The 24,395-nt window shown below is 28.7% G+C and overlaps 2 protein-coding genes and 1 long non-coding RNA gene across 5 annotated transcripts; 2 read left to right on the top strand and 1 right to left on the bottom strand.

Moving 5' to 3' along the window:
- Positions 1-446: 446 nt before the first annotated feature.
- LOC126554425 (uncharacterized) lies at positions 447-4,723 on the top strand. The gene is given in 5 exon segments (XM_050209496.1): positions 447-600; positions 971-1,069; positions 1,942-2,043; positions 3,423-3,487; positions 4,037-4,723. Coding segments are annotated over 5 exon segments (1,038 nt in total). The 3' UTR covers positions 4,655-4,723.
- A 9,374-nt stretch (positions 4,724-14,097) lies between these two features.
- On the bottom strand, positions 14,098-18,511 carry LOC114120257 (zinc finger BED domain-containing protein 4-like). Its single transcript, XM_050209498.1, has 5 exons — positions 18,421-18,511; positions 17,734-18,158; positions 16,665-17,583; positions 16,196-16,576; positions 14,098-14,123 (listed from the first exon to the last, which is right to left on the bottom strand). Exons 1-5 carry the CDS (start codon positions 18,509-18,511, stop codon positions 14,098-14,100), a joined length of 1,842 nt encoding a protein of 613 aa, XP_050065455.1.
- A 649-nt stretch (positions 18,512-19,160) lies between these two features.
- Positions 19,161-23,863, top strand: LOC126554428 (uncharacterized). 3 transcript variants are annotated; one of them, XR_007606669.1, is made up of 7 exons: positions 19,161-19,492; positions 19,609-19,804; positions 20,892-20,940; positions 21,062-21,169; positions 21,235-21,418; positions 21,511-21,757; positions 23,741-23,853. It is a non-coding gene; the product is annotated as an uncharacterized LOC126554428 (long non-coding RNA). The 3 variants fall into 3 exon arrangements; XR_007606670.1 differs by having other exon boundaries at positions 19,172-19,492; positions 21,511-21,558; positions 23,741-23,863; XR_007606668.1 differs by lacking the exon at positions 23,741-23,853 and having other exon boundaries at positions 19,176-19,492; positions 21,511-22,058.
- Positions 23,864-24,395: the final 532 nt, after the last annotated feature.

Genomic DNA, 24,395 nt, shown 5'->3' with positions numbered 1-24,395 from the left:
ATATGTTATTATGTTCTGTTGCAACTTGCAACAAACATGTTACCAGTTAAAGCAGAATAGTCATAGTTTATATTATTTAATAAGCCACCGTGACTGAATTAGGAAATATAGTTGCTTTTGAAAACTATACTATTACGTTATAATATAGTACGGTGGTACCGTTTCAAGTTAATCTTATCTTATCTAGCTGTGACTGTTGTATGTCTATTTTAAGTATTCTGTTGATCGGGGATATTAGATTGATTCATAGAATAGTCGGACGCTCGCACGCAGAAATAGATTACAGTGTATACGGTTGTACGGTACACATGTCAATATTGTTAATCATTTTAAATTTTAATATTCACGATTCATCATTCCCGCATTTCCGCGCGGCGCGCGTACCCGTACAGTTTATAAGTACGTATTTTATAAATTTTATTTTATATATTTATCTTAACTTCGAAATGGCTCCTCCGAGTGGATATGCAAAAAGAAAATTAAAACTACAAAGAGAAGAGCAAAAGAAAAAGTTGGCTGGATCGTTAAATCGATTTATGATACCAAAGGTGATCTCAGATACGATAACAGCATCGCCTATATATAATAATGGTAATACTGGTAAGTTGTAATTTTGAGATTTTGAGAAGTATTTGATTTGCAAGCTTTATTGATGTTCTCCAATTTTATTTAAAAAAATATGTACCTATATAGAACTATGAATTTGTTTATTCCGATATGAATAGGATATTAGATAATTTTTAGAAAAGAATTTATTTAATGATTAAAAGTAGTAGGTAATCAAAATTATTATTTTATTTATTTATTTATTTATTATTACAACTTAAATAATAGTAATATGCTGGAATATTTTATATTATAATTAGTGAGTAGAATTTCATTTTTTTTTTTTAAAACATAATTTTATTTCAAAATATAGGTATATAGATTGTACTTTATATGGTATGAATTGGTTTATTTTGATATTCAGGTATTACAAAAAATGAAGATATTGAATTGAAAACAATTGATACAATTGATTCCATTGAAAAAGAAGATGAAATGTTTGAAACCAAAATTGATGCTAATGGTATTATTATATTTTATATAAATTATAATTATTCTTTAAATTGGTACAGTAGGTAATTAAAATTAAGTCGTTAATTATTTTAGACAGTATTTTTTTTTTAAATATAGGTAATCAATGGAATATCTGAAAATCATTTTAAATAAAGATATTAATATATTTTATGAGTAATATTTTACTAATAATAATTATTAGATTATTTTTCAATAATTTGGTTGTTACAAATGGGTTTTCTTTTTAAGGAAATATATCAATAAGTTAAAATTATTATTATTATTTATTCTAGAAATTTAACATTCATTATTTTTTTAATTTGCATATTATGATTAGTTGGTGAATTGGATTTAAAGTTGGAGTTTCCAACAGATAGAGGACATTTTCAAAATACCTACCACAATCAGTTCTAATTTAAAAAAAAACTAATTCTATCATATGGTTCTTGCAAATTTTCAATAAACTTTCCTTCGAACAACACTTTTAGTGATGAAAATGAAACTATGAAATCCAGCAGACACTTTTCCAAAGACTATTATTATATGACTACTAAAGCAGGTGTTAAAGTACCTAGAATGGGATTTGTTATTCATTAGTTTTAAACAAAGTATATTGTGAGTCTTGTTGATTATTTGCGGATCGAAAAAACCATAAACTTAAATTAAATTGGATAAACAGTATAAATGACTGGCAACATTTAACCCAAAAAATTATCAAACATGAAAACTGTACACAGCATGTAGAAGCCATACAATTGCGAATTATTTGGTTGAAAAATGAAACTATAGATAAAAACTTGGAAAAGCATATTTCCGAAGAAGCAAAATTCTGAAGAGAAGTTTTAAAACGATTAATAAAAATAATATTATACCTTACCGCAGGAAATACTGCATTGAGGGGAAATAAAGGAAAAGCTAACAATAATTCTGAAGGCAATTTTTTACGCACAGTTAAATTGATGGCAGAGTTTGATCCTATTTTAAGTATACTTTTATATAAAGAAGAATCAAAAATAAAATATTTAAGTTGGAAGATACAAAAGGAACTTATTGAATTATTGGCTGCTGAGTTAAGAAAAAATATATGTGAAGAAATAAAAAAGGCACAGTGTTTCTCAATTATAGTGGATTCAACACATGTGTTTGCGCCAAAAGCTAATCGCTTATCGTTGCGCCGATGTGCTCGACGATGCCGTCCTAATCTCTCTCTCGTCTCCTTCACTTCACTCCGTCCTCTACGTGTTAATTGTAAAATTATCTAAATATTATTATCCTATCTATATATTTATTCTCTTTGTTTTCCTGTTATATTATTTAATTATTGGTCGGCCTTTTTCCGCATGTGTTTATTATCATAATTTTTTCGTATTATTCTTTTTGTCACTCGTTAATTATTATTATTATTGTTATTACTCTGCGGCCAACGCCATTATTATTGCTATTGTTTTATTTTTTCTTCGTATTTTTATTACGTACCGTTTTTGTTCGGTTTGTTTATTTTTTTTCCTCTATTTTGGCTCAGAGTTGGTTCTGGTTTTGTCTTTTTGATATTTTGTTTGTCAGTCGCATTGAGCGCGATAATTTATTACTTTTTTTATGATTATCTTCACTGTGAAGAATTAAAAATAAACCTCATACCACGATACACTTCGTAATTTTCATTCATCCATTATCATCTCATTCATTCATCCACCATAGCCAGCGTCCTCCGATTACTGTGCGACGCGGCTCCACCATCACGTCAGTACCACTGAGAGCGTCACCGCGTAAGACCGCCAGCATCCATTGTGGGTTGTGTGAGAGGCCGCTCCGGTCGGGCAGTCGTACCAGTCACCAGCCCGCCAACACCTGCCTTAATTATAAGTAGTTTTAAGTTGTCCCATGTTGATAGTTCCCCCCTGTGGTCATTGCACCAGACCGGATCGACCACAGGGCCCCTCGGCCCCACTAACTAAATTGTATCATCCTACTTCCCTTGTCTTCTATTATATATATTTCTCGTCCCGTTCCTGCGTGTTGTCGTCGAGCGCAAATATTGCCTACTTGCAATATATAAGGCGCGAATATATTTGGTTACCTACCCGCCACTTAGTCGGCGTTTAGAATTAGAATTGGCCGGTCTTGGCTCTTATTTTTCTCGAGCAGTATCAAGTGGTCCTTCGAGAGTCCATAGTGTTGGGTGCATACAACATGACTTAACCAAAATTGACCAGGTTTCTGTGATACTGAGGTATATTGTTGTGAATTATAATGAACATAATGTGTAAATAAAGGAATCGTTCTTAGGATTTTATGCATTGATGAATCATAGCGCAGACGGTCATTTTAAATTAATACTTGATATTTTGAAAAATATAATTTAGATGTTACAAAATGTAGAGGACAAGGCTACGACGGAGCCTCAGTTTTGAGCGGTACTAAATCAGGGGTATAAAAAAGGATTTCTGATATAGTCCCTAGTTCCTTATATGTACATTGTACTGCTCATAACTTAAATCTAGTAATTGCTGATGTTGCCAAAAGTTCATTAAAAATTTCTACATTTTTCGATATAGTCCAAAGTATATATTTGTTTTTCAGCCAAAGTGCTCCCAGATGGGCATCATTAGAATTTGGAGATGATATAGCAAATCAAATACAAAAAAAAAAATTGTAATACAAGATGGGAAGCTAGACATTCATCTGTATATGCATTAAAAGAAAATTTTATTGTGTTGAAATCTTTGACAAATATTTCACTAACCAGCAAAAAAAAGTGATGAATTAAATAGAGCAAAATATCTTTTAAAAAAAATGCAATCTTTGGAGTTTGTTTTGCTTATAATTATTTGGGAAAATGTTTTGAAACCATTATCTGTGGTATCCAAGATGTTACAGTGCTCACAAACCAGTATCCACCAAGCCAGTGAGTTTTTGCAAATTGGTATTAATTCAATTAAAAACATGAGACATAATTATAAAGAACTGGTAGAATTAGCAAACAATTTATTCTAAAAAACGATTTGGTGAAGTTGATGGTGACAGGAGATTGGATATTACAGAAGAAAAATTTTATGTTTCAGTATTTTTACCATTAGTTGATACTGCTTTATTTCAACTCGAAGATCGTTTTAAAGGACTTAAAATAGTATCAAATACTTTTAATTTTTTATTGCCACCAAATATAATAAAATTAAATGAATCAGAAATAGTAAAATCATGCTATGATTTTATTCAGTTTTACAAAACTGATGTAACTTCCGATTTAACTAGTCAAGTTCTATGTTTAAAGGAATTTATAAAAAACACTAATATGAAAACAATTAAATAATTATGTTTATATTTAATATAAAACGACCTATCATCATTGTATAGTGAAGTTGTTACATGTTGTATTACATTTTTAAGTTTACTAGTGACTGTTACATCGGCCGAACGATCGTTTTCTAAACTTAAACTGAGTAAAAACTATTTAAGAAACTCGATATCTCAAGATCAACTAACAAACATAAGTATTTTAAATATAGAAAAAGGTCGCTTTGAAGAACTTGATGTAGAAAAATTAATTGTTGACTTTGCCAATCAAAAAAGCAGAAAAAATTTTTTTTTAAAGTAATGTTGATATTATAAATATGTAATTATTTTTATAATTTTAAATGTATTTACTATTTTGTATAATGGTGTAAATAAATAGGTAAATATAATATATATTATGTATAATATTTAAAAATATGAAAAAATTTTATTATAATTTTAAACTTATTAACCATTATTATCTAGTGTAAATTTGTATTTTTTTAGTTAAAAGGAAATTTAAATGGTAATGGATGTTTAACGTTTACATATATAAATATATTTTTCATACAAATATATTTTGTAAAATTTTCGAAAGTAGGGGGCCCTAATATTTGGTATTGCACCCTGGCCCTAAAAACCTTAGTTGCGGCACTGACGAGGATCAAGGAAAAACAATAAAGGACGACTTCGACTTGGAAATTTACCATCCACAAATCTCGTCGATGATGACTCGGAAAATGTTGATCCCCTAGAAAATAGAGCAAGAAATTATGGAAGACGGCTTGATGGACCATGGGTATTCGGTTTGTGTGATAATAACGAAGGAAGATATTTTGTAATCCAAAAAAGAGACAAGGTTACATTACAAAATATTATACAAAGAGAGGTCATTGCTGGGTCTACAATACATTCCGATGGCTGGTCAGGTTATAATAGACTTTTGGATCTCAGGTACAGTCACAATGTTGTTAATCATAGCGAAAAATTTGTAGATCCAATATCAAAAGCACATACCCAAAGAATTGAAAGTTTGTGGCGCCCATTGAGGCTAAAAATTGTAAAAAATATGTGTGGTACAACTCCGGAATTACTTCCAAGGTATAATATAATAAATTATATAAATAAATATAATAAGTAATAACTATTACAGGGATCTCATTGAAACGTGGTGAAGAAATTTGAATAAGATTGACACATTTGACGCGTTTCTGAGAGACATGGCACAAGTTTTTTAATTACCTATAATTATTATATTTATTTTATTTTTCTAATAATTTTTCAAAAAAGACGAGACGATGACAAACAGTCTTATATAAATATTTTATAGCATTTTATACAGTACATTATAATTTATAATTGTTTGCAACATTTGATATGGTATAACACTTGACTCATAGGTTAATTATTTATTTAATTGTACGTGTGTTATTTATTTTTTTTTTTTTTACTTCTTTTATTGACTATTTTGTTTACGTGTATATTATTATTTTTTACTTTATGATTTAATTTATATAATAATTTTATTGTGCCGGCCTAGATAATATTATATCTTCAAAATGATCTAAAACGCGATGTTTGTCGGAATAAAATAAATCTAAAAATACGGTTTCCAAATTTTCCTATAGTTCGACTTATCTGTATATAAAATTAGTACTTTTATCTATCACCTGTGTATGTATGTATGGTATAATAAAAATAATTATTACTTATATTACTTATTAGAGTGGTAAAAACGGTAGAGCGCATACTGCAGGTTGTAATAACGCCGTTAGAGCGCATACGACAAAATAGCCGATAAAAATTGTTGTATAAGTAGCTAAGAGTTGAACATTTTCAAACAAGATTTTCTATAAGTTTGGCTTACAATAGCTTAAAGTTTAGTGTATTCAGGCCATTTTCCAACTTTTGGAAATTATATCTTAGGCTGACAAATTATATCCGTTCAGAATCGTTTTTCGTATACAATGATACCTCTTATTGGATTCAAATTTAATACATAAAGTATAGTGACCTAGGTACTATACAGCAGATCGTTACTAACTTGACCACTTTTTATTTTTTTTTTTATGAATATTGATAATTTTTTTTTTTGGCTTAGTCAAAATACGTGAAAATTTAATAAGTACAAAGTTCCTTATGAAATAGTCTTATAGTGATTCAAAAATTATAAAAATACATTGGCACAAATTTTCTCCGTTCAGAATCGTTTTTCGTATACAATTATATCTATCATTGGATTCAAATTTATAATATACATCAGAGGGGTACCCATTAGACCATGCTTTTTTTTATTTCAATTTTTGTTTCATTTATTAGATGACAAATAGATTTCAAATGTCTGGACCAATTTATTTTTGTAGGTGATTGTTAAGTTACATTAATTACATTTTTATTTTCTGATGATTCTATGTTAAATTATTATTATTTGTGAAATGTTTTAATTTTATTATGTTTAAAATAATTTATTAATATTTTGTGTTAAATTATGAAAAGGTAGTGCTTTTTGACCTTTTTGTGTTTAATTTTTTTTTTTAATATTTTTACAAAATGTGCATATATGTGCCCACTCATTACTAATATTTCATACCTAATTATTAATATATTATTATATTTAAGCAAAAAATAAGAACATACATTTTTATTTATTTTGACTTTTTTATAACAAAAATCAGTGACATACATGACTATTTAATTTATAGATTATATTGTTAGTTTATTAGAGCCTATTTAAAAAAATTATCTGTAAGTTCATACCTATATTACTATGTTATTTTAAATAATTAATAATCAATTTACCTAATTCCTCTCCATTTTTGATAATCAATGTTTAAATAAAAGTGTTGTCCACAAAACAAAAAAAGCATAAGTAATTAAAAAAAAACACGTTAATTAATAATAATTGTAGTATAGAATATCAATTAAACAATTTTTGTAGAAATGATGCTGTCTGTCTCACTGACCATATAGACAAATAAACCAGTATTATTCAATACAATTAAAAATAAAATTCATATGCATCACAAAAATATTAAACATAATAATATCGCATATCTATTATTAGAATAAAATCCAATATAATATGTTTAGTTTAAATAAATCCCTTTATTTTATTAATAGATGTTTACTGTGACAGCCAATACGTACAATGCATATCGTATCAACTTAACTAGATTATACAGCATTCAATATATACAATATAAAATAGTAGATATTAATAATTATTTTATTTATAAATTATTTTTTGTGTTCAACTCCTAAAACAAAATAATATGATAGGTGTAGTGAGCCGGTCCTGGTGAAGATGGCTCAACACGATTTAACGACGAAGTCCACTTTGTCGTCTATCTTCTTCGGAGAGCGTAAGAAATTTGTAGTAAATAAACAACTCGGTTTTTTATAAGTTTGAAAATCAAGTTATTTATTAACTGAGACAGTAAAATAATAATATTTAACGACTGGCCCGATGTGTTGTTAAGTATAGAACAACACCACCGGTCCACGCGTACTTGAGGCTTAACTATGTCTGAAACTTAATACTACCACAACCTTTTTATATAAAACTAATCATGGACGTAGTCCCCGAATATACGTGTGTGTCATGGTAAACCGGAACACAAGTTTCGTGTTTACGACGACACGATTATTAAATGCGTATTAGCTTTCTAAATATTCATATAACTAGCTCTATAAAATAATATAAAAATATACGTATCTAATCTTAATTCTACGCATTCATATAACAAGAATATAATACTAGATCTATAAATTGGATATATGAAATTATTGCAAATAGTATCAGCTCAAAGGTAATAAAAAAATAAAGTAAAAAATAGTAATATGGTCGGATTACTACATAGGGAATGTGAGTGAATTGAATTAAAATAATTATTGAGAATATTTTTTACAAATACAAATCCATAGTTTACTTACTTTTTCACAGTGGTTGAATTTCAAACTTAAATGTAGATCTAATGTATGAAATTTAGTTTGAAAAATCACATACAGTAAGTCATAAATCATAATACATTGAATTTAAGACAATAATTTGAATTTACTCACCATTTCAGCAACATACCTACTATTTTTTGTTTTTGTGATCTTGCAATGTCTATTACCAACATTATTTTCACATATACACAGTATACTTGATAAATTAATCAAATTTGAATATTGATTAACTTAACTTACTTATAAATATAAAAATATAAAAATGAATTACATTTGTTTATAACAATTCCACTTTAAAATGAAAAAACTAATGAAATAAATGTGCTCAACTAGATAATCAAAAATATGTAGAGCTATAAGTAGATACGTGAAAAAATCATTCAAATAATTATCTTTATTAAGGTATTAGCTCAATTCATAAATGACATTTTAAATGTAAGAAAAAGATAAAACCTAGAAAGCAAATAATACTGTATAATACTGTTGATAAACGCAAAATAAAATAAGCAATTTTGAATATAAAATAACATAAAAAACTGGTCCTAAAAACACAGGATAAAAAATTTTTAAAAAAGGTAAAAATTATAAAACGTTAAAGTTAAGAAGTTTAAAAATTAAAAATGTTAATAAATGCGAAAAAAGGTTAAAAATACAAAAACCATTTGAAATTTTAAAGCAACATTGAAACAAAGTAACCAATTTGAAATTTGAAATAACATTAAAAACTAAACAATACTAAAAAAATAAATATTAGAAACCATAAAAAAATAAAAAAACAATTAAGAACCATAAGAACATACTCTCAAATTCTAAAAGTGGACTCGCAAATTTTCGCAAATAAGAGGCTATCGTTTGATACCAATTTCAAATGTTTAGGATAACATGGGTGGGCCAACTTCGCGATCAAAAAGTGGGTTTTGTGGGTAAAGGGTCGACTCGCAAATTGTGACGCATCTTTTGGTATGTATTCCAAAATTTTAGAGTAACATGGGTGGGCTTCGTGACTTTGGCCCACCCATTTTTATTTTGCTTACTGCTCAAAAACGGCTAACTCGCAAATTCTCGCAAATAACTCGCAAACTATTGGTGAAGATTTTAAGTCTCTACTTCAAAGTAGATGGGCCAACTTCACGTACATAAAATAATAACCTATGGAAGTTGAAACTTATTTTTACCATCCGAATATTCTTTGAGACGTAAAATATTTGATATTAATTATGCAGAACATGCATTAACAGAATATGCAAAAATATGCTTTTTTAAATTTTGATATTTAAGCAATCAAGTTATGATTTGTGGACACACATTGACTGCACGTATACGATGTTGAAAAATGAAAATAACAACATGCATTTAATGCAAAATCAGGTCTTTAATAATTGTGGGGCGATAATGCCAAACGTACTATTTGCGTTTTACATATTTTTTAGGAAAGGTCATTTTTTGCTGTGCATTAAATAATTGAGATATACGTGTTGCGAACATTTTTAAAAATAAATAAAAATCTATGAAATAAATTTCTGCAGATAAAAATATTTTAAAATGTACCTATTTTTTGTACTTAAATAGGTAGGTATAACTTTTTAAATTTTGAATTGGATTAAAACGTACTATTTGCATCAAATAGTATGTTTTGCTTTGACAATATACAAATGTTTTGACCAACATTTTTACAAAACGTTTCCTATATTTGCATAAATTAAATTTTACAACGAATATAATTAAATATAATTTTAACTTGAGAAATTAAAATACTTTGACCAACTAAGTGTAATATTACACTTTACTAATACTTATTCAATTAAATTTCTTTAAATTAAGAAAATATATAACATATGTCATATAGGAAGCCGGTGGTAGCATCTTGTTGGCGCCGCAAAAATCGGCATTAAATAATATAAATAATAATAAGCTGCCGCCGCCGATCACACGCACACACACACACTCGCGCGCGCCATCCGTGATTTTTGTCTTATGTTTTTATGTTATCTTAATATTTTGTCAATGTGAGTTATATAATAAATAAATTAAGCAACGACGTGATATCGTCCGTCTTCCGTTACATATTATAAATTATTATAATTAAGTTGGTCTTCTCTCCAGCCTTGCCGCATTAACGCGTTTTTTTGTCGTGCGCTAATCGCCGAGTAAAAGTTGCAAGTCGTATTTAGCGGGCGCGAATCGCCACTTTTATTTTTTTATTGTTTGGGCGCTAATCGCCACCAATTTTACGTATTTTTTATTGTTATATTGCTTTATATAGCAGGACTGATAGTGAGTCACTTAAATCACTAAAAGTCACTTTTTTCTGTGTTAAGTCACTTTTAGTCACTTTTACAGACCTACATTCAAATATGATCACTTTTTTCACTTTTTATTTGATATTTTGGCTACTACCACTAATAAATAAAATAAAATTACCAACAATTACCTAATAATACCTTTATTATCTATATTTTTTTTTGTGAATCTTGGATCATAATCCTAAAATTATTAATTTGGAAATTAGATTTTGATAAAATATTATTCTCATAGATAATATGAGATAAGATAGTTGTTCTTTATGGCTGTGCATAGAATAATCAATAATAATTAATATTACTGATATAATATGTTTTTAATATAATATATATTATGTTTTCGTGTATGGTGGTCGGTAACAATTACGGTTGTAGTACAACCATGGTAACAATAAAAATATGGCCTATCCGTTCTATATATGATTATTCTGGTGTAATTTCATATCTATGTCTATGCATATTTTTCCATGAAATCCTGAATATTCTAGATATTATTATCCTTGGTTAAATATATATTTTTATTTTTAGCCATAGATATTATTATAGTTAATAATATCATTAAATATTAATATCTTTAACCATTTTCTTCCCTAACCTTTATTATTCATTACTTACGCTACATAATGGCCATAATGTGCTTATAATAAATTAAATGACAAATTTTTGAATTTTTATTACCTGTCTGCACAAATCACGTTTTTATGATATAAGGTGTGTTAGTTTGTTCAGTTTTTATTTTAAATTTAAAAATGCCTAAATGTAATGCAAGAGATGACTGGTTTTTCAAAGATGATATGCAAGGATACAAAGTATCAGATTGTTCGAGTGAAATATTTTGTTCTATTTGTATTTGTACTGTTGATGTTAAAAAAGGTTTTCAAAGTCTTACTCAACATGCATCTACCAAAAAACACAAACAAAATGCCCGCATAAAGCTTAATATTAAACAACTAACATTAACTACAAGTACAACTACTACAATTGAAAACAATTCTCGGATTGAAGATACATTAGTTGAAAAAAACAGTAAGTCATCTACATTTTTACAGTTCATCATTTATAGTATAAGTGATCAATCAGTAGTAGCAGAACTGATTTGGGCATTAAAAGTTGTATCAAGTAATTACTCATTTTCTTCAAGTGATGGCATTGTGGAAGTGTTTCAGACAATGTTCCCTAATGCTATACCCAAAGGTTTCAGTATGAGTCGCTCAAAATTGACCTATTTGATAACTGATGCCCTTGGACCATATTTTCGTGAAGAATTGATTAAGGATATTGCCAATGAGTATTTTAGTATTATCTATGATGAAACAACAAACTCAGGTGGGAACAAGGAACTCCAAGTGTTAATTCGTTACTATTCTACAAGTAAATGTAAGATTATAACTCAACACTTACAGACAATGTTCATAGGAAAAGCTACTGCTGATATCTTGAGTGAAAAAATTGTTAGTGCTGTGGAAAATGCAAATTTATCATTAACTAAATTGTTGATGCTTGGATCTGATGGTCCAAATGTCAATAAGAAAGTTACTCGTCTTATAAATGATCAAATTCTACATTGTAGATCAAAAAATCTAATCAACATTGGAACATGTTCTATACACACCATACATAATGCCTTTCTTAAAGGCATTGATAAATTTGGCGAAAATGCTGAACAACTAATAATTTCAATATACTACTATTTTAAAGGTTGGCCAACCCGCTGGGAAGAATTTGAAACCATTTTAGACAAGTTAAAACTTCCAATCAGGCGCTTTATTAAGCATGTCCCTTCTAGGTGGCTGACATTACATGACTCTGCCAATAGAGTTCTTGAAAATTGGTCAGCTGTCGAATATTATTTTTTGAAGTTTATTCCGCAGCACAAATCAAGCGTTTTACCAACAAATAGTTATAAAAAAATTAGAGAATTTCTTTTAATTATTACTATAAAATGTGAAATGATATTTATTCAATCTAGTGCAAAAATATTTATAAAATACACAGGCACTATGCAAAAATCAGAACCGTTGGTGCATGTAATGTATACTGAATTGCACAGCCTCTTGTGTACTTTAGTTGGCAGAATTTGTAAGACTGAATACATTCCAAAATCATTTTTTAATACTAAAGTTGATGATCTACTGACAGTGGAAAAAATGGTAGCGGTTAAAGATATTGTTGTCAATAACCTAATACAAGAAGAATTTAAAGAGAAAAAAATGGTTGGTAAAGATATATTGTTTTTTTTGAAGAATGTACAACAGCACTATATTGCTGCATTTAAGCATGTACTTGAAACATCACCCATACAAAATTCTTTTTTGAAGCATTTACGATATTTGGAACCCTTGGAGCGTCTTAAAAGTCGTTCTTGTAACAGCATATTAAAATTGAGTAACGATTTGCCATTTGATGTTGATGATGACATTTTACTTGATGAATGGAAATTGTTGCAATTAGATAAAGATGAGAAAGAAAGTGATCTTAATAGAATTGATATTATTGGAAACAATTCTTTGAAAAAAAAATAGTACTAACAGTTTGAAGTATCCTAATGTAACTAAGATAGTGAAGTCATGTCTTTCCTTGGTACACGGTAGTGCAGACGTTGAAAGAAACTTCTCAATATCTGGGAAAATGTTGACAGATGAACGTGCTTGTATGAATGAAAGAACTCTTAATGCATTGTTGGTTACCAAAGATAGTTTAAACCACTATCAAAATAAACCACAATTGGTGTTGATAACAAAAAAACTTATAACCATGGCAAAAGGAGCTCATAAACATTACCAAAATTATTTAGAAGAGCAGAAACTAATAAAACATCAAAAAAGTGAAGATAAAAAATTAGAAATACAGATTATGAAACAGTTAGAAGAAACTCAAAATAAAGTTAAAGAAAACCAACAAGAAATACAAGAAAAAGAAAAATTACTAAAAATTGCAAGAGAAAAAGAAACCCAGAAACGAGGAGTTGCTAATAAACTATTTGAAGAAGCCAATAAACGACTAAAAAAGGCCATTCTTGAGAATAATATCCAAGAAGCTGAGTTAGCTCATGCTATGCTACAAGGAGTGAATACAGTGAAAAAAGAAGAAGAACAAAAGATAAAAACAGCTGATGCCCTTCAAATACAATTGAAAAAAAGAAGGCATCTTTGATACAACATTTGTCAAATGCAAAATAAATATATTATTGTTAAGTAATTTTATATAACTCAATGAGACTGTTTTAAAATTAAAAACTAAGTTGTTTAATTCAATATTATTAATTATTCATTACTATTAATATGATTATAATTTATTTATGATATAATTATAAAAAGCAATTTAATAGGATTTCATAAATTAAAATTATTAAGTTTAAAATGTTATTATTTATACATTGGTATAATATTTATTAAATTGATTATTTTATCTTTTAACATTTTTTTCAAAAGTAATCATAATAATGTGATATTTTGTTTAATTTAATTTAAATATATAATTCATGAAGTGTTGAATTATGCAAATAATTTTTTAGTTAGTTGTTTGGTTGAGTTGTTGAAACTGAAATATAAATGTAATAAAAATAGATATGCAAATAGTGAAATATTATAAATCATTTTATAGGTTTCATGGTGTTTTGAATTAATGATTACTTATGTGAAAAGATTATATATTTTTCATGTAATTTTAAATAGTTAGCTAGTTATAATAATAATAATTATAGTTAGCTAGTTACTTGCATTATTTATCAAAAATAACTTATGATGATTTTTCAATAATTAAAAAAAAACATTGGTCACTTTTTTCACTATTTTTTAAAAAATAATCAGTATCAGTACTGATATAGGCTCTATCGTCATATTTATTTATTACCTAGTTCCTTTTTTCTCGGGTATTATTTAAATTATTTATATCTGTGTGTGTGAAATTATTGTAGCCTAGGTAGCAGCTGGCCAGCCGAGCACCGACAAAAGTGTGAGTTATTTTATATTATTGTTTTTTTTTTGTTTTATTATTATTTAGATTATTAATTGTGCCAAACCGGCAATTTAATTTATTATATTTTTACCTGTTAGGCCAAAAGGACTGTAGTATTATTTTTATTATTTTTTATATATTTTATTGTTAGGCCAAGTTGACCGCATATTTTGTATTGTTATATTTTATTCTCCATCGCCAATTTGAGTTATCATTTTTACTAGAGTTACCAATTATACCCGCTAGTTTTAAGCACACACCCACACGTATACACATCTACACACACCACCACATACTAGCACTCACACGTCTTGCTCGGCGAACCTGGCCACTTCTTGTTAGAGATGGGCAAAATTTTTCAAACATCGATGTAGTCGATACATCGGATTTTCTAGAAAAATATCGAAAAACGTCGAACTTTAAAACTTTCAGAACACAACTTTACAATTTTTGTAATCACTAGATGACGCTTTTTGACATTGACACGTTTTGCTCTCCCTTGTGAATCCTAATTGATAATGATTGATATATAAAGGTTTTTCATACTCATTAATATCAGTGCGAGTACTCCCTAGTCCCTCTTGATGGATCTTGGGTATACAATGGAAAGTGTTGTAGTTGTACTATATGTTGCTACATCAATCACAACGGAACTTCATGTCCACTTCAATGGACAGTGTCCATGGACAGTCTCCACTGTCCAGTGGACATAGGGAGGTTCGCCTTAATTTTTAAAATTTTTAAATATTAAATTGAATAAATTTAAAATGTTTTTACTTAAAATAATATATAATACCTATTTAATGCCAAAGCTGGGCAAGTAACTCATTTTTTTTATAATATAAAAACTAACTAAGTTAAAATATAAGTTAGTTTCTGAAATCTGCCAAGTTTCTAATTTACATAGGCATGCGTAGAATTTTATGTCTGGTGCAGCATACATTTTTAACCAGCCCTACAGAACAATAAGCACTAAGCTGCCCACATATTTCGCTCACGTTGTGTATGTACATTGTACGCAGAATTTCTTCATCAATATTTTTAGTATTTTTGAATTGATAAAATGGTATTATCATTTATTAAAATTAAAAACACAATCAATTAAATTTTTTTTAAATTATTCATTCTGTGTATACTGTATGATGTTACCTTTCGAATACACTTCCACCAGCACACCAAATCCAAAATGAATATAAATTTTAACTAACTAGTTAAGTTAGAAAGTTAATTAAAAGTAAATTTCTTACTAAACTTTAACTTTCTAACTAAAATAAATAATAATAAAATAACGCCCAAATTCAGAAATACAAATACTTGCCATGTATACCTAATTATAATGTTGAAATAATTTATTATTTTGTAATTAGACAGTAAGTTGATGAGAAAAATAATATTTAAGTTAAACAATTAACTAGATAGATGTTTTATCAAATACAAATTGATAAAGTTAAATAGGTCAAAAATATTAAATGGTATTAAATAAATTAATCATTATATATTTTTGATATTTAAAAATTGTTATGTCTAAGTAGGTATATAATACTATGCATTTTTGTTTTGAATTAAACTTTGATGCATGAGTAATAACAAAAAAACAGTGTAATATTTTTTAATAATATACTTTGTCTGACTCTGTACATTATTAATTGACTAACCTAACCATAGAGTGTCGTCTAAAGACTGTAAAAATAAGAGTTGATTTAGATGATTGGATGTTAATCGATTCCGTTGTTTGCTTAAAGTTAATCCTGCCTTAGAAAATAATCTTTCGCTGGGGACAGACGTCGCAACAGGTACTAGATATTTAATTGCCATCTTTGATAGAATTGGATAAACTTTGCACATATCCTTCCATATAAGTAAAGGATCATCCGACAGTCTGGCATGGCTACTTTTTAGATATAAATTTAATTCGGAGGGAAATTCACTATCCACCAGTAACTGTCCTCTTCCTCTATGGGATTTATGACTGGTGGATTGTTGAACAAATTTTGCATGATCTTGCCACAAATTGAACGCCTGAGGTTCTTCTACTGCTGAAAAATAAAAAAATTAATATTATGCATACATGTTACATCATAGATTTATTTTGTAAATGATAAATTGTATATTCACACTTATTACTTGTGTTGTCTGTATCAGATGAACTTTCACTGGAGCTCATGGTCTGTGTATGTTTGATCTCGTTAGATATGTACCTCAGCATATTAGATAATGCAGAGGGGTCTTTAAAATAAAGTTTTTTAAAACGTGGGTCCAAAACAGTTGCCATACCCAAAAGGGAACAACTTTCTACTGTACTGAAATATTTATCACATTGTAAAATAATGGCAGCTTTTAGCTGAAGTCCCATTTCTTGTTTTGGTTTGAATTCACTAACATTTTTCTGCAGTATATACACCATTGGAATCACCATACTTGTCGTTACAAATTTTTGGGCACAAAGTTCCTTTTTAGCAGCTTCTACTGGTCTTAATATATCGATTATATCTGATATATCTTGTATTTCTTTTGCCAATACCATTTCTGGAGCAGAAACATGCCTATGAACAATGTCATTAACAATTTGTTTTAAACATATAAACCTCTCCAACATATAAAATGTACTATTCCAGCGAGTAGGTACTTCTTGAAGCAGTTTTCCATTTCCATTACCCTTAGTCGCCTTTCTAAGGTCGTCACTCGCAACAACGCTTTGCTTAAACCATCTGACGATATTTTTAACTTTAGAAATTAATGTGGTAAGTTCAGGAACACTTGATATGGCATGCTGAACTACGAGATTTAATGTATGAGCAAAACATACAATGTAACGTTCTTTGTCAAATGCTGACTCAATGCCTTTTATCATATTTGCTGCTCCATCTGTGGTAACAACAACTATACTATTAGTCGATATATTCCATTGATCACACACTTCTAGTAACTTGGAAGCAATGTACTGAGATGTGTGCCTTTCGTCCAGTTCGAAAACGCCCAACAGACCTGAATTTACTGTATAGTTCTCCACAAAATGTATGGTAATGCCAATATGACTCCTTGTCTGTATATCCGTCCATATATCGGTAGTCAATGCAAAGTGTTGAGAATTTTTTAATTTGTCAATAAACATATTTTTCATTGAATCATACAATAAAAATATTCTACAAGAGATTTCCCCCCGACTCGGAATTTTAAAGTTTGGTGAAACTACGTTCATCAAATGAACAAAGCCTTTATCTTCAACAATGCTAAGTGGTTGATTATCTTTGCACACCATGTACATTATTGCATGGGTAATTTTTTCAGATTTTTGACCGCCTTCTTTGAAAGAACTTAAAAATGCAAACGATTCATTTATTGTTTTTTGTCTTTTAAATGAGCTCATAAATGTAATTTGGGTCGTATTTTTCATAATTTCCTTATCACTGTTTTCAGTTGATTCGTCAATATTGGTATTAGAAGTAGATGGTCCTGGCACTCCTGGGTCGTCTGGGTTGGTTTCATGTTGTTCTTCCGATTCAGTACGTTCCACAGAACATATTTTTGTGTTTGCTTTTGCATTATTTTGCTTCACTTTTACGGAAAAAATATTGCCATGTACATTTTTTAAATGGCCATTCAAATTACTAGTGTTACCTAAAAAAAAAATAATTAAGTTAAATGTTAGATAAAATGTACATTTTTTTTGAGAGCTATAGTTTATTAATTGTGTATTTAAATATTTGCTTTCAAATAGTGTTGTACCAAATAATGTTATGTTTTGACTTTGATAGTAATAATATCCATACAAATATAATTATAGCTATGGTACCTAACCACATCACAGAAAAAAAATATTGGTTTAGTTAAAATAACTATATATAAATGTTATATAAAATACTGCGAATAGGTACTCTACCTGATGTTTTGAGTGTCTTTTGACATATATTACATACTGCGGACTTATTGTCTTTTTTGTCAAAAAACTTCCATACATCGCTTCGACTCATTTTGATTGGCAATTATGGCACGCAAAAATCCGATGTTTAGTGTTTACTCAGTACTCAGTTAATAGTTTAACACTTTACACTTTACTACTTTAGTACATTACACTATTCAATATAACGAGAAATAATAGTGACTATTGTCTATTACAGTTTACAGCGTTTACGGCGTTTACAGTGATTTGACGTTGACACTTTACGGCGTTTAGTGTTTACGCAGATAAGACCATAACGATGTTATCGAGACCCGGTTAGGTTAGGTTACGAGACCCCAGACTACGAGAGAGCTGATATGAGATTATAAAAACAGTGTGGCGCAAAATACAATAAACATGAAAACATGTGTGATAACTTTTTCTGCGAGAAAAAATTACAAAAATTTCAAAACATCGATAAAACATCGATGTTTTTTGCCCACCTCTACTTCCTGTTGAGTGCTATACATATATACACACATTTTATACAGGTTGATAGGTGTGTGGCGCGTGAAATATTTAAGTGACCGGGGTGCGCGTAGTGCATGGTGTAGAAACCCGTCGCTCTCATCGCTGGGTTGGTACACGCTTCTTTTACGACGAGTGCACGTTCGCTGCTACTTGGAGTGGAAGAGATTGGAAAGATGTATAGGGGGACGCTATAGCCATTATAATACGAAGCAAACAGAAAGACAAAATACAGTGTAACCACTTTGGAAAAAAAAAACATTACAATATATCGTGTTTTTATATTCCTGATAACTGTTACCGTGCTGATAACAAAATTAAATTAAAATATTATTTGAAGTTTGACAACGATCATTGTTGTTTAACGTCTCTTAGTGATTTTATTTTGAACATTCATCATTTTAAATATTTAACTATAATTAATATTTATTTACTGTACTGTTTATTTGGTTGTTTAATTTGGTCTAACCATAATGCCGAGTTGTTTTATTTGTTCACGCACGAGAAATGCTGAATCAAAGAAAGGAAACATAAGCTTTCATCGGTACGTTTTATTTTTCATATCTGCATCTCTTTAGCTCATAAGTCATAATTATATATTAATAATACTCCAATATTTAATCCCTATTAATAACCAAGTATAACGCATTTTATTTTAAGAATTTCCAAAAAAGATGGTATTAGTGAGCAGTGGTTAGAATTTTTCAAAGAATGCGGTAAAGATATTTCAACAATCAAATTCACATCAGCTATTTGTTCTGAACATTTTAAACCTGAAGATTTTATGAACTATCTCAGGAATAAAACGTTACACGAGAATGCCGCTCCCTCAATTGTAGTTAACCGTTTAAAATATGTAAGTTGAGTTTTTTGAACATAAATTTGTCTTTTCCTATATTTAATGATGAAAATACATATTGTAATAACGCAAAAATAAAGAAATTAAAAATAAGAATAATTAAAAATATAGTTAACAGTAATTGTAAAAATATTAATATGTTAATTAATATTTTTGTTTTTAAAAGTAATTGTTTTGATTTAAGCGAAGTAGTTTAAATAAATTGTATCGGCAACCACAAGGGACACAAGCCTTGAATGATTGCCTCAAATATATTTGTAAGTTATTAGAAATCTATCGATTATTTAGCCTATGTTTTATCACTCTAAATTTGCGGAATCACCTTCCTCCTGATGGTCGGAGGGTTCTCGAGGTCGAGCTTCGAGAACGATCAAGTAAACTCTACAATACTATTATTGTTTAAATGTGGATGCACATGCACCTTACCTTGTCCGCAGCTATCTCTGGTTGCAGTCAACGTAACAAGGATAGAATTTATTAAATTTTTTAGCACTCAAGAAAGAAATAACTAAACACTTTGACAAATTTCGTTATATGAAAAAGAAACAGTAAAGTTGTCGTAGGCAATGTCCTTTGAGTGGTTGCGAGTAATTCTGCTGTGCTCCTGCACTTGTCTGTCTGGGTGGTGCTCATGCACTTATATGTTTTGTATGTGCTCATGTACTTCTCGCTATGGAGGGTGCTCATGCACTGATGAGAGGAGACGATTTAGGCCAGGTCCGCCAGAGCCATCGGCGGCCCGATCAAAGGTGTCGGTGTCCCCAAAGAAAATTGTCTTTTTCCCTGGTGAAAGCGACCCTGACCGGACCATCCCCCGTCTCCGGCGGCACATGAAAGAAGTTGCATGTGTTGCGCTGTACCGTTATAATCCCGTACAGTGTCCTGTACGAGACTAGATAATAGGAATCGTTCCAATCACCAGTGACTTGATTTATTGGGGTTATTTTAGATTTTATTACATGCGTGCGACAACTCGACCGTTATATATTTTATTAAATGAAAATAACGACTTTACAAAAATCATGATATGTAGAATTGAGCATATCATTACAATATTATTTATTGTATTTTTTATTCATACTAGGCTAAAAAAAGCTGTTCCTGAAGGCTTGAGACAATTGACAAATCACAGTGTATGTATTGAATTTTAAAAAAGTATTCAACTGAACTGCATAAAACTTTATTTGCACTTAACTTTATTTCGTCCTAAATTATTATATTTTAAAAATTATTTAATGATTGAATATTTTACAGAATAATGGTGTTCAAGGAGTTTCACCATTACCTGATGGACCATAATTAGAGTTAGTGTATAGTGAACCATCTACTAGTAATGAAACTTATACTGTGAACAAACCAAAGGTTAATAAAAAAAAAAAACAATGAAAAATATTTGTAATATTATAATCTAAAATTTTGTTGTTAAGACGGATTCTATTAAATTAGTAGTTGATTCTATTTTGAGTCCTAAAGATGAAGACACGCCTAGGAAAAAATTGTTAAGAAAATCTGTAGCTATGTTGTCAAAAGAGAATAAGAACAAGAGTAATAAAATAAAAATATTATCTCAAAAAGTGAGGAGACAAGAGCATCGAATTGTTTCTCTCCGAGGTAATAAATCAGTACAAATTTATATTTAGCATTTTACTATTTTTACTGTAACTACTTGTAACACGCACACTTTTTTTTTTGGTAATTTTTAGGTGTTATTAAAGTTTTGAAAAATAAATCATTGATTTCTGAAGAGCAAGGTATGTTATTGGATAGTAACTTTGGTAAACAGAGATTTAATCAATAATTTTTGCAAAAAAAATGCTGGTAGAAAAGTTGCAAAAAAGTATAGCTTGGAGCTTCGGAAAATTGCTGTTACCTTAAACTTTTACTCGCCAAAAGCTTATCAATTTATTAGAAGGGAATTTAATTCTGCACTGCCCTGTCCACGCACTTTAAGTAAGTGGTATACACATGTAAACGCTGAACCAGGTTTCACCAAAGAAGCACTGAACACTTTAGAATTATCTTGCAAAAATACTCAAACGCCTATTTACTGCGCTTTAATGATGGATGAAATATCAGTTCGCAAACATTTAGATTTCAACAATGATAAATACTTTGGTTTTGTTGACTTTGGATCAGAAATACAAAGTGATTGTGTTGATCAAGCTACAGAATGTTTAGTATTTATGGTAGTTGCAATAAATTTTTCTTGGAAGCTACCAGTAGGTTATTTTTTGTGCAATCATTTGAATAGCGATTAAAAGACAAATCGTGTACGCCGATGATGGCCGATGCATTAATATTTTAAGTGATACTGGTGTAACTATTGTTAGTTTAACATTTGATGGCTGTTCTGTAAATTTAAGCATGGCTCGTTCCCTTGGTTGTTGTTTAGATCCTAATCCATTTTGCATGAAAACTAGCTTTAGTAATTCTAATAATACAGATGTTTTCATCATGCTTGATCCCGCTCATATGATAAAACTTGTTAGAAATACATTTGGTGAAAAGAGAGAGCTTATTGATTGTAATAACGAAATAATTAATTTTAAATATATTGAATTACTTTTGATGTTACAAAATAAAGAACAATGTTATTTAGCTAATAAATTAAAAAAAGAACACGTATTTTTTTTCAAAAAGAAAATGAAGGTCAAATTAGCGACACAGCTTCTTTCTTTATCAGTAGCTAATGCCTTAATATTTTGTAGAGATGTACTTAAACTTAAAGATTTTGAAAACTGTACTGCTACTGTCAATTTTATAAAACTATTTAACGACGCTTTTGATATTTTGAATTCGAGAACATTGATTCCATATGGATTCAAAGGAGCTATCAATAATGATAATTATGAAAATATACTTGCGTTTAGTAAAAAGTTCATTTATTATGTTCATCACTAAAAATTAAACACTGGTCAACCAATTTTAAAATCACAAAGATCAACTGGCTTTTTAGGTTTTATAGTATGTTTTCATTCCCTTATTAACTTAAAAAAAAAATAATAGATACTAATAATTTAAAATTTATACCTTCGTATAAACTGAGTCAAGACCACCTTGAAATGTTTTTCGGTAGTGTTAGGTCTCAGGGGGGTCACAACAACAATCCAACATCTATGCAATTTAGATCTGCTTACAAAAAATTATTAGTTCAAGCACAAATAAAAGACATTGGTCTTGGGAATTGTATTTCTCTTTTAGATATCCCAATTCTAAACTGTTCCAGTGTATCTAAAAATCCAATCCAAGCCATAAATGATACAAATGCTTCCCTTTATCATGATATTGAATTAGATCCAGAGACTTTTACATTTGAAACACATGGAACTCATCTCCATTTGAGTTCATTTTCTAAAGAAGTCGCAATATATATAGCTGGTTTTGTTTCTCATAAGCTAGCTTCACAAATAAAATGTGATGTATGTACTCGAGCTCTTTTTGGGACCAAAGAAAACTTTTTACTATCTTTAATTTCTTTAAAAGATAAAGGTGGTCTTACATACCCAAGTAATGATGTTATTGAAATATGTTTAGTCGTAGAAAAATTTATAAAATTACATTATCAAGAAAAAAACCTAATAATTCATTATTTTTTAAAAATAAAATTCTAGCTACCTTCATTAATAATAAAAAATATATTTTTTCTATAAAATTATCATAATATAGAAAATGGTCCTTTTTCTAATCATGTTGTTCTCCTAATTATTAAGTCAGTAATTTCATCTTATTATGACATAAAAATTAAATATCTATGCAGAAAACAAAACGAAGTAGTTTCATTAAGAACTTTTTATAATAAATTAACCTTATTCAAAGGCCAATAGTTCTTTATTGTTTAATGCTTTATTAATTGCTTTAGTTTTAAATATTAAATATACATTTTACCTAAATGTTAATTTTATTAAATAATACAAAAATGTTTTTTATTTTTAGATATATTAAAGATAAATTAAAAATAGAGGGAAAGAATACATAATGTATGGTAGGTATCCATTTTCCCTAATTCCAATATATGTAAATGCATTAATATAATATTATTATGCAAATTATTATGACATTATTTTGTAATAAGTATAATTGATATGATTTATACTTACTCGTAATATAAAAATTATTATGTTATGTACTTTTAATTCAATATTTTTTACTACAACCTGTATTTTGTTTGTTGTTAGTTAGGATTTTTTCAAATAAAATAAACGTTATTGCATTTTATATTTCATTTGTCTTTAATTTATTAATTATTATTAGTATTTTAAAACAAAATAAATTGCAAATATTTAATTAGTGTTCCTACCAATCATATATTAAAAAATAATTTTTTCCCTTTATGTGGTCATACTGGTTTTTGTCCTTTTAATTGCTTCACTTTTTGTACTGTGGCAGTATATGTTAGTTCATCTCTTTATATTATTACTCTATGGATGTATATAATAAATATTAAGACTTTATTGATTTATAAACGTTAAGTTACAACTGTTTATTGTACTGTATCAAATATTAATTAATATATTTATTATAACTAGAAGTTTTTCGATAGAATAGTATTCTACCGGAGAGTAAGTGTTGTGAGAACGTCTCCCTAGAG

Source organism: Aphis gossypii, unplaced genomic scaffold (genome assembly GCF_020184175.1).
Source record: "Aphis gossypii isolate Hap1 unplaced genomic scaffold, ASM2018417v2 Contig00496, whole genome shotgun sequence".
In the NCBI taxonomy this organism is placed as follows: Eukaryota; Metazoa; Arthropoda; class Insecta; order Hemiptera; family Aphididae; genus Aphis; species Aphis gossypii.
This window is presented reverse-complemented; position numbering and strand designations above follow the sequence as displayed.